The sequence below is a fragment of the Malaclemys terrapin genome, chromosome 5 (assembly GCF_027887155.1).
Source record: "Malaclemys terrapin pileata isolate rMalTer1 chromosome 5, rMalTer1.hap1, whole genome shotgun sequence".
NCBI classification, from domain to species: Eukaryota; Metazoa; Chordata; order Testudines; family Emydidae; genus Malaclemys; species Malaclemys terrapin.
In genome coordinates, this window is record NC_071509.1 from 112,491,346 (window position 1) to 112,503,645 (window position 12,300).

General features: G+C 39.9%; 1 protein-coding gene across 1 annotated transcript in view; it reads right to left on the reverse strand.

Annotated features, from left to right (window-relative positions):
- The window catches only part of TBCK (TBC1 domain containing kinase), a 186,743-nt gene that overhangs the window by 22,513 nt on the left and 151,930 nt on the right, over positions 1-12,300 (reverse strand). Inside the window, exons 24-25 of the mRNA XM_054030505.1 lie at positions 9,199-9,374; positions 8-167 (exon numbers count right to left, since the gene is read on the reverse strand). Of these exons, the coding sequence (XP_053886480.1) occupies positions 8-167; positions 9,199-9,374 (336 nt within the window). The remainder of the gene's footprint in view (positions 1-7; positions 168-9,198; positions 9,375-12,300) is intronic.

The following is a 12,300-nucleotide window of genomic DNA, read 5'->3' on the forward strand; positions in this document are numbered from 1 at the left end:
AACTTACAGAAGCCGTGTTCTTCACCACATGTCCTACAATCACAACAACTCTTCCTTTGAAGCTCTGGAGAGTGGCAGTAGCAGGGCACTGGACGAGCTCTCCTTCCGTGGTGAATGCTGAGCCAAATGGAATGTTGATGCTGCCTGAAATGTGGCCACGATTAAAGCTGACGGGCGACACAGTTAAGGGAAACATGAAAAAAGAAACTGGATACACCCACACCCGCTGAACAGCACCTAGCTCAGTGGGGCTGGGGTCTCTAAGTGCTACCACAATACAAACAAACAACCAACGAAGAGTGAACCCAGCTCTCAGATTTGTATTTACGCACCACTCCCATTGAAGTCAATGTGACTTTAAATTTTAGCACAGAATTTGGATGATATAGTTTTAACTCATACCTATAAAAGATGGAACTTTTTTTGGTATTTTTTCCTCTTCATTTCTAATACCAATCATATATGTAAATGAAACAAACTGTCTAATGTATAAGCACCTCCCGCCTCCTCCCCCCTGGCTGATGTGACACAGGCTAATTTGTTCTTACTGGATTAGTATATATCAAGAACCTCATTTATTGTTTACCCATATTGAAAACAACAGCTGCCACATCACAGGAAAACTAATAGCATGAAGATTTATTTGCTGTTTAAAAAGTGACAGATGGAATCATTTTGAATTCTGCAGTGGTCAATGAGTACTTAGTTTCACAGGAGGAAGCAGAGATTTATTCTCAGGGACACATCATTCTGTCTGTTTTATCAGCATGGAGCCTTGTAAAGGTTTAACTTACCCTTAAACAGCCATGAAACGCTTCCAAAATAACTACTTTGCCCTCACTACACCCTTTAGATATCAAGTACTATGAACTCAAAGCTTCTACCACAAATTAAAGTGTCAGCAATTGCTCCTTGTGAAGTTCATGTGTGTGAGTGTCAGTTTTGATACGGTGCTGGAAATGGCTTTTTCATAAAACCAACTCAGGAGTCCCATTTTGTTTTTTACTAATTCCTTTTAAAACAGGTTTTATCCATAGCATGCAATAATATCAATGCAGTGATATGTTTCTCTCTCAGAGAAACTGAAGTGCACAGAAATAGAACCCCAAACCAATCTCAAATGGATTGTTGAGCATCTCTCAAAAATCTACACATTTCTGCATTGTTTTACGTTAGTCCTACCATTCTGAAATTGCCCTAATTTAAACGCTAAGATATGAAGTATGAACAAAATCTCAGCTAACTAAAAATGGAAGAACATTTCCCAAACTGAAATTGAACTCCAAACTGAAGTTTGAAAGAGTTTAATTTATTATTTGCTTATTCTTAAAATTTTCACAAGCATCTGCATCTCTTAGTTTCAACAGAAACTTAAGCACTGCAAGAAGTTCCAGTGAAATGTAGGACTATTCTGGGGTTAATACACTGAACTGGGAATCAGATGATTGGGGTTCTATTCTTGGCTCCACTACTGACTCAATGAGAAGCATTTACTCTGTTTACTTCAGTTTCCACATCTTTAAAATTGGGATATTACTTGCACATTACTTCACAGAGGTTTTGAGAGTGTAATTTAATATTTTAAAGTTCTTATAGGTTATTAGACAAAAGGTGCTAGACAATTTCTTATTTACAGCCTTATTAAAATCAAGAAATTCTGTGTATCATATGGGACACCTATGAAAGGGTTAGTATGTAAAAGCCAACAACTCCTAGAAGTTGTTAGGTAAAGTCTGGATGCATAAAAGGAGCTAAGGCCCTAAGTCCCAGTTCTGGCACCACTATGATGCACAAAACTTCTGCTGAAGCTCGCAGGTGCTTACACTCAGTTGGCACCTAAGTTTTTGTAGTACAAGTTCCCTAGCCATGTATGTTCCTGTCTCTGCAGGATATGTGAACTGCTTCCTCTCTGGGTCTCCAGACACCTATCATCCACCTAAGCCCCAGAGTGATTCACAAACCACAGGAAGACAGGTGTTCAGCCATCTAAGTTGCCTGATATGGTAGGTACACCTCTACCCCAATATAACACGACCCGATATAACACAAATTCGGATATAACGTGGTAAAGCAGCACTCTGGGGGGCGGGGTGGGGCTGTGCGCTCTGGCGGGTCAGCGTGTCTGGCTCCAACACGCTGCTCTGAGCGGCGTGTTAAGGGTGCCGGGCCGAGGGTTTGGATAAGGGGCAGAGGGCCTCAGGGGGCAGTCAGGGGACAGGGAGCAGGGTGGGGGTGAATGGTTCGGATATTCTGGGGGCGGGGCAGTCAGGGGATGGGGACATTGGATAGGGTGTTGGAGTTGTAATTAAAGAAAGGAGATACAATTTAACCATTGTAGAACAGATTTAAAGGGGAGCTCCGGGCCCTTTAAATCCCCGCCCGAGCCTGGCTGCCAGAGTGCTGGGGCTCCGGCAGCTGGGCTCAGGCAGGGATTTAAAGGGCCAGAGGCTCTGGCCGCTGTGGGGAGCCTCAGGCCCTTTAAAGCACCGCCCGAGCCCCACTGCCAGAGCTCCGGAAGTGATTTAAAAGGCCCGGGGCTCCCCACAGCGGCTGGAGCCCTGGGCCCTTTAAATCACCGCTGGGGAAGTCAGTCCAGTCCAGTCCAGCATGGCGTACCGGCTTACTTTCACCTCTGGATATAACGCGTTTTCACCTATAATGCGGTAAGATTTTTTGGCTCCCGAGGACCGCGTTATATCGGGGTAGAGGTGTACAATCTGAGCATGCCTGCCAGATCAGTCCTCTCAGGTGCGTTCGTGAAAAACAGCTGGGGAGAAAAAGAAGAACCTCCCACATAAAACGTTTAGTCCAGTGATTAGGCTACTCATCTGGGATGTGGGAGAAAACTGGTTCAAGTCCACACTTCATCTGAGGAGGAGAAGGGATTTCAATTAGGATCTTCTACCTCTCAGGTAAATGAATGCCTTAACTATTGGGCTATGGGATGTTCTAGTGCTAACATACAGTGAGTGGGCAACATTATGCAATACCATATATCAAGCCGCTCTCGTCACCTTGATGAGCAAAATGTCATCGAGATCGGTTTGATGAGAATGACGCAATAATTCAACAGCTACTCACTAAAAAACATGTGATGGATAATCACATTTTTGTATCCCTGTAGGCACAGTTTTAACATATAGGAATCTGTGTCGTGATATCCAATCTCAGCTCAGAAACATGCAAGATCAATGATGGAATGCCAAGGCAGATGAAATCCAGGGCTATGCTGACCCTCGGGAGCCCAAAGACTTCTATGCCGCTTCGACCGATGCATATGGTCCAATACAGCATTACAGTCTCTTTGAAGAGAGCAGATGGCCTAACACTGATGTCTGATAAAGTAGAAATCCTCCAGAGGTGGCGCAAGCATTTCAGTGATCTTTTGAACACACTGTCCAACATCATGGACGATGCACCAATAAGAGCAATGGATCAGCCACCTTTTAATGACAACATGGATGCAGCCCCATCCCTTGACTAAGTCAGCCCTGCTATCAGTACCATGAAGAACTACAGAGCTCCCAGATCTGATGGCATTCCTACAGAAATATTCAAATATGGCGGCGAGATCCTGCTGAGGTGACTACATGGACTATTTCTCAATATATGGAGCAATTAAGATTTACTGTAAGACTTCAAAGACTCTACTTTGTCACCATATACAGAAGAAAGGTGAAAAGTCTGACAATGGCAACTATCACGGTATCTCATTACTCTCCATCACTGGAAAGATTCTGACTAGAACACTCTTTGATTGTCTGCTATGCAAAATCACTAAATGCGTGTTACTAAGGTTGCAATGTGATTTTAGGCCCACAGAAGGAATGGAAGACAAGATATTTGTAGCCCATGAGATGGAGGAGAAATGCAGAGAACAGCAACCTGACCTTTACACTGTCTTTATTGAACTGGCTAAAGTATCTGACACCGTCAATAGATGTGGGTTTGGCAATTATTACATAAGTTTGGTTGTCCAGAAAAATTCACCAACATTCTGAGGCTATTTCATGATGGAATGCTTGGAAAAGTCTGTGTAGATGGAGTTCTGTCTGACCCATTTCCTATCACTAAAGGTTTTAAGCAGGCTGCATAATTGGTCCACTCTTGTTTAATATCTTCTATACAGCAATGCTTGATTATGCTACAAGAGCCCTGAATACTGGTATCAGGATATGTTTCCAATTCTCTGGAACAGGCTGCGATGTTCCACGAAGGCCTTCGGGCAGTTGTTCATGAGCTGCTGTGTGTCAATGACTGTGCTCTAGACAAGACACAATTGAATATGAATGGATCTGCAAAATCTGCAGAAAGATACAGACTGATATTCTGAAAAAGACAGAGGCCATGTAACAACCTGCACCAGGGAAACTCCACATGAAACCAAAAGTCACCATCAGAAACACTGCTAAATGTTGTTATAGACTTTTACTATCATGGTAGTATATTGTAGATTTATGTTAGTATAGACAAGGAACTGACCAATCATATCAACAAAACCAGGTCATCATTTGGCTGACTATCAGGAAGAGTTTGGTGACAACATGGTATTAAACTTCAAACCAAGTCTATAAATCAGTTGTGCTGTCCAACTTATTGTATGGGTGTGAGACCTGGACCCGCTACAGGGATCATATTAAGTTTCTAGATAAGTTCCATTTACAACATCTGCATTCCAGACTCTGCATCAAATGGCAGGATAAAGTTACCAATAATGAAGTTCTAGAATGTAGTTACTCCACAGGGATTGAAGCCAGGCTTATCACAACACAGTTATGCTGGGCTGGTCATGTGCTGAGGATGGACGACACCAGAAAGTCAAAGCAGTTGTTATATGGCAAACGGAGAGTGGGCAATCACATAGGAGGTGGCCAAAAGAAATGCTGCAAAAGACACACTGAAGCATAACTTGAAACAGTGCGACATTGAGACTAACAGCTGTGAGTCATCAGCAACTGACAGACCACACTGGCAAACAGTAGTCAATGACGGGGTTACCCTATACGAGGTAAACTGTCGTATGGATCTTGAGGCACAGAGGCCAAGTTGTAAACAGTGGCAGATTCAGCAGTGCCTCGGCATCAAGCTATGCACTTCATGTGGAAAGGACTGCCACTTGCGCATCTGTCTGTTTAGCCACAACTGTACAGTACTCATAAGCCATAATACTGTCATCAGCATCATCTTCCATCATGAAGGCCAACATCATGCTGTGTTCTGATGTCTCTTTCTCAATCTCTTCTCTTAAAGCTCTTCCACTTTGGATAAATAATCCAAGAGTTATTTGGTCCAGAGAGCGAAACCCAGCAATGACTTTATAGCCTGGTGGTTAGAGCTCTCACCCAGGATGTAGGACACCTATAATCCAGTCCTCCTGCTCCAAAGTCACAACAACAAACTCCTTTTATACATCCAGACCTAAATGTCCTGCTCCCAAGGTACGATAGTCTAATAAGATTTTATGAACAATTAATGAACATGAAAACCTGTGTGAAATCTTTTGGGTACCAATTAAGAGAAAAAACACAACACTGGGCCATTCTTCCACTAGTTTGAATAAAATGATCAGAAATGACTGTGCATGTGAGCATGACAGACATCTTTTTTTCCCTAAGGTACAGGAGCAGGGAAGTAAAAGTAGAATTTGCTTCAAAAGCATACCAGTTCCAAGTATGGAGATTAGTCACTATTTATGGCAGTACTCATAGAGGGCTAGTAGACTGCAGGCTTAAATTACAAGAAGTCGCATTGGAAGGAGCTAAGAGTTAATCTTTTAAGATTAATACTAGCATGCCTTTCTTAAATGTGATTAGTGTGAACAGTTCCAGTTTGATGACTATCGCTGTTGCATGATGGGAAAGCATAACCAAAAAAACTTTTGAAAGATTAATAAGAGCGAGAACCCAATACCACTAATTACTGTCGTTTATTCATGTCTAATTGGAAGGAAGAATCTCGCCCCTACCACAAACTGTACAAACAGTTCTTATTCACAGCTCCATTGTAAATAGTACTAAGTAAGATAAAAGTTTAAAAATAGGACAGTTCTTTTAGATAGAACATGACTTTGCCCATATTGAGTATGCTAAGCTGCTCAATGCAACAACTGACCTAACCTTTAAATAGAATAAAATACATTTACTTAGAGTAATGGCATTGGTATCTAACTATGCAGACTGTTTTTTCTTGTGGTTTGTATTCTTTCTAATCTTAAGTGACCATCTTAACCATTCCAGTCCTTAGCTGATTACAAAGGCGGAGATTTTGTGAAAGACTGAAAGACCATAAAGTACTTAGCTAGGACCTTCATAAAAGGAATGGAACACTGCCAGTATTTCTGCTAACATGTTTAATGAAATGAGGCTACGACAGAACTGCTGGGTTAGAAATAGAAACTAACTGCAATAGAAAATGCTTGGGAGTACATTACCTTTTCATTACAAAGTTTTCTCTTGGTAAAATAATCTTGGAAGAAAGGGGTTACTAGATCTTATGCTCGCAATATGTACTTCATTACAATACAGCAATTCCTTAGTATCCAAGGACAGCCTTATAGAGAAGTTATGCTGGACACCGTTTAAAAATGTCATGAACAAGAAACCTGTTAGAGTCCTCTGTTTCCCACCAAATCACATTAAAAGATATTCTGCTCTCTCTTTCTTGTAAAACAATAAAGTTGTGTATGAAAGGGCATCATATGAGTGAAATATGAAAATAAATTACAAAATGATTCTCTTATAATTGTGCATATTGAGATATTCTCTTATAAAACTCACAAAGTGGTATAGTATTTTTCTGAAGATAGGTAATATATGTAATAGGAAATACAGTGATACTATACAGACTTTTTTGCATTGAGATGAAAATGTTAGAAGGCTGAGTACCTCCCATCCCTGAGTGGATATACAATAACATAGGTGATGCATTCTTCTTAGGATTTCACCTACATGTTCAGAATATCTGACAGTCGTCAACTTCTTATGTATAGATATTGGGACATTCCCAGATAACAGGTCAACTAACTCAATGGATTATTTTATTACCAGTACAAGCTCACTTTTCGGCAAGGAGACTCCTCACTTCTTACAACCCTGGAGACTGATGTCTGCTATTTATCCACAAAATAGGTACAGCATGAATAACCGTAGCTTCCCACACTGAACCACCCATTAATATGCCTCAGACTGACCAGAAAGACAGTCCAGGATCTTGGAATGGTGAGCCTGCTAACAAGAAAACTACTTAGTGAAATTCTGATGAGGATTTATTATGAGAATAATAGCTACATTCTTTATGATAAAGAGTCTATTTCCTGTATAATAGCTCAAGTTTCTGCTGGCCTTCTAAATAACATGATAGATAGAAAAGAGGACCAAATTAAAAGTCTTTCCTACTTTGACCCTTACTATGAATATAGCTTAAAAATTAACCTTAATTCTGTGAGGGAAAAAAGTCACTGAAGTCCAGACAATGATGAGTCAAATGATTCAGATACCCGAGCCTGTGACTAACTTGAAACTCAACTGATGCATGAAATTAATAAACACAAGGAAAAAATTACACTTCCATGCTTTGATCCTCTTTATTTTATCTAGACAGCAGATCATGTTGAGCGTTCAAGTTTTGGCATCTTTCCAGTTACGATTTGGAATAGTCTCCCAGTTCTACCATGCTCTGTTTTGCAGTAAACAGTGTCAAATATTAAACATCGAGGAAAATACTTTAATCACTGCTTCTTCCTAAGTTTACCATTCCCCTTAAAAGAAAGGATTTATCAAGCTGTAAACTCCTGAAAAAGCCAGTAACAAAGATTTAAAAAGATTAAGACATTTGATACCTATGTGAGCTCAGTGTAAAAATCATCCAAGTCACATATGAACCCTAAATAGTTAATACTGATCCATTACTGAATGGAAACTTTGTTTAAAGAATAAACAAACATGGGACACTTTCTAGCAATCCTATTCTTCTAGATCACCATACTTTCTTAAAAGAAAGCTTATATAGGTATTCTATAGTTAGAATTCACAGCTTTTTTCTCAGATGCATATAGCATGGTACATTTTGCATAGTACAGAATATATACTTGCAATATGTATTAATTCTGTGGATGTCTAAACTGCAATAAAATTTGCACTAACATTTTGTGACAAGCCACGTTACTGTGATCTGTTTGCTTGTGTACAGAAGCAGGAACTTGGGACCTGACCTTTAAGTAGCCATTACAGCCTGTTACCTAGAAAAATTAGGTACATATCCTTCAAAAGCAATAATCTGCACCAGCTTTACTGTTATGAAAGGCACTTTTTATAAAGTGATAAATAAGTAATTACAAATAAATAAGTATACTTTAAAATGCTGCCTAGGACATTAAGAGACTCACCTAACAATGTGTTGTGATCTATCCCACTTTTAGATGGAGACTGCTGACAGAGATATGCTCCTTGCTGAAAGAATCACATAACTGAAAAAAAATAAAAATAAAGAAGCCAAACGAAAAAATCATCGAAGTTGTATATGTTAAATTAAAAGCCATGTTTGAAGGATGTAATGAAAAATATATTGGATACAATCCGCAGCTACACTGAGAAAAAGGTGGCTGAAGGCTGCCTTTATGCCTTCCCTGATCGTGAGTCAGCTGGGTAGCTGAACAAGCCTCCCTGCATAAGTTAGAGCAGCCACGGGGCTCCTTTAAGTCATGCCAATTACAATACTCTCCTTAGGAATTTTTTTCTAGGTGGGGATTGGCAGAACACATCATATACCAACCCTTCCGCTTCCTCTCTAGCCCCCAAAAGCTCATCCCTTCTCCTGAGGCACCCATTGCACCAGTGGAGGAGAAGGAGTGGAGCAGAGAGCTACTGGCGTAAAACCAGCTATGTCAGCTTTACTCCAGTCCAAGATTCCATCATGTCAGGCGAATCCTCAGGTGCTGCTGGCAGCTTTAACGTCACTGTGTGCTGCTCCAGTGGCACAAAGTGATCTCATTAGGATTGAGGATCCAGCCCACAGCCTGAGGAATAAGAGAGAGACTAACTTACAGGGAAACTTCTTTGCCCTCTTTTCCACAGAGAAAGTTTCCACTATCAACCCTATCTTAAGACTCTCTGCTGCATATCTGTAGTGCTATTTACATTATTTATCATGCTCAATTAAAATAGGCAGGAGTAGTGGTGACTCGGCCAATATGAAGGATACTCTTCACTATTACGGATGTCAACTACAAGCAGTTTTGGCTTGCTAGATTTGGTTTTCTTTGTAGGCGTTTTGAAGTGACTAGGTCCCGTCAGCTCACACAAGTCAATCAGATCTTCTGCTGAAATCCGTGGCGACACTTCCGCCTTCAGGTCATTCAACTGGATAGAGTCCCTAGACTTTAAAGAGAGAAAAATAAAATCTTTAAAATGATGTAACTATTTATTTGCAGTGTTATTGTAGCTGTTGGCCCCTGGTTGTTAGAGAGAGAGAGTAGGTGAGGTTAATATCTTTTATTGCTCCAACTTCTGTTGGTGAAAGAGATGAGCTTTCGAGTTTACACAGACCTGAAGAAAATCTCTGTACAAGTTCAAAAGCTTGTCTCTTTCATTAATGAAAGCTGCTCCAATAAAAGATATAACCTCACCTACCTAGTTTCTCACTTAACTGTTTAGGCATTATCCAGCATTCATTGCAACTTCTGCTTCATATGATCATCCTAAATATAAAAGTGAAGTTTTGCATAGAAACATTCCTTTCTTGTAACTACAGAAAAGTTTGAGATAAGCCATATAGCACTGCATCTAGAACTTTTCAAATTATTCATTGTGGATAGTTTATCTGAAAAACTTAGCTCTATTTTCTGTTTGAAAATTATCCATAAATAGATTTTTATGAACATGTCATTTGTAATTGTTTGAGGAATAGCTAGTGAAAACAAATTTTAGCCTGTTCTTGGTTCATGAAGTGTTCACTACCGATAAGATCCTCCTTCACTCCAGCCACTTTATGCAAGGTAAAAGGGCCCTAAAAGCCTTGGATCTCTCCAGAGGAGGACTTCCCCAGTTCAAGAACTGATGTAGACAGCCACAAGTTGTCCTTCGAGGATCCCCTTGAAAGCCCTCATGTAGAGGACATGTCAGGAATGGGATGAATGTGAAGTGAGTGGGGAGGAGATTTTGGGCAGCAGTAGGGCCCATAGGTCAACTGGGAAACCCACCATAATTTAGACTGTTCCATGGAGCTGTCTAAATTACGCCAGAGGCTACTCCAGTCCCAAGAGTAGCCCAGGATCAAGAGGATGCAAAGATGACTTAGAGCTACCTTAACCTCCCCTGATTTGAGAGTTCTGTCCTGCAACTATGAAGTGCAGCACAGAATCTCTCCCTGTGCCCTTTCACTATTTATTATTCCTCCATTGAATCATATTTTTGGTCACCTAAGTCACTTGGTATTGTTTCTGGATGAGCTAAGCTTTATAAAAATTATTTGGGAACACTCAGCTAATTTATTGTGGTGCCACAGAAATACTCTATTATTTGCCCAACAGCCTTTCCATTGTGAATGCGCTCACAAATATTCAGAAGCACTAGAATCTGTGGTGCTTTTGCTTTTTGTTATTGTGAAAAAACACATGTAATTAAGCCTCACAAAAAAGAACAAAATAATGCATAATGAACACCAGCAAAGTGAATCAGTGCATCTTATTCACAAATATATTTTGTGAACAGTATATATTGATAATTGCTGATGAATACAAAACCACTAAATTACAGTAGAGTTTATGTACAGGAAATTTCAGTGAGATGGTCACAAAATGCAGAAAGGTGGGCCACAAAGTGTGGTAGAGCTTTTCCAACCATAGTGCTTATTTATAATTGTGAAATGGCTGAATTTTTAAGAAGTTAACTTTAAAACAGCTCCTCATTGTAGAAGAATCACTTCTACCCAATCCAATGCATTCCATAAAAAAAAAAAGCCATGACAAACAGATATACTTTGCAGCATGCTCAAAAGGCCAGCAAACTCAAGCTCTGTAAGAGTGATGCAGGGAATTAAATTCCAGTCATGCAAACTCATTGAGAATGTCCAGTTACGAACACCCTGGTGTTTAAATCTAGAGACTGTTGAAAATCCCAGCTGATCTCATGAGAGATGGTAAAATACCCAAGGACTTAAAATAGTAGAATGCATTACACCACCCATGTTATCTCTAAACAGGACTGAGCCAAAGTGAGTTAGATCATTTTCACCAGTAACCTCACAGCAATTTTGTGTCAGCAGCTAATGGATCTCTATGGGGAAGTCTCAATACTTCAGCTTCAAATGTTACCAGCTTTAACTTTTCAAAGCACCCATACCAAAGCAAACATTAATTTTTTCTACATTTAGAAAATCCAGCACAGGACATGTGGTTCAGAGGCTTCAATGCACCACTGCGTTGTGTTTTACTGTAGTCTACAGAAGTAGCATGTACCTATCACCACTTTGTCCACTTGTCTCATTGCCTAGTAATAGCATTTACAGGTATCTGATTTGCATAATATTTTAACCTAGCAGTAAAGAGTTAATGAAGTCAGTCACGTATGCACAAAGGCTAAATTCAGCTCCACTGTGCCAAAATGTAGCCCTGCTGTATGTGACTCCAATGGAGCTTTTCTTGCTTACACCAGGGATGAATTTGTTCCTATGCAACTGTTGTGCTCCTACTGTGTTTGAGGTCAAATATAGGCGAAATTTTATAACTTCTGAGTGTTCAGCTGTTTCCAGTGAATTATTCCAGCTTGTCTGGAGACAAATCTGTGCAGGATAGCTGGGAACTGCTAGAGTGAGCATCTTCTGGAAGCTGTTTAGACTACTGTTTTGGTGACTATTACTGGTGGAATACTTATTCTGTGTTAATTAAAAGGTAGCTATTTTGTTTAGAAAATCCAAATGTGTGCTTTGCAATTCTTCCATACACAACAAAGGTGCTGGGGCCACTTCTCCCCAATGCAGATATTACTCTCATTAACATTACTGGACATTATATGCACATCAAACAGTAAATACAGCCCAGATGTAAAATACAAAATAGAAAAATTAAAAATCTAAAAATAGTTCCTACATTACTGGTGAACGTTACTGCATTGATTTTAAGAGTTAAATATATAAAGTGCTGTTTAAGAGCAGGATTATTCTAAGAGTATCGGGGGCTGAATTTTATGCTTAGCGAAAAACAGAACCATAGTTCATGGAATTATCTTTGCCATCTAATCTCTTGTATATATGTATGGGTATGTTGATACTGATTCAGTACCTAGCTTATCATTTGCTTTGCAATTT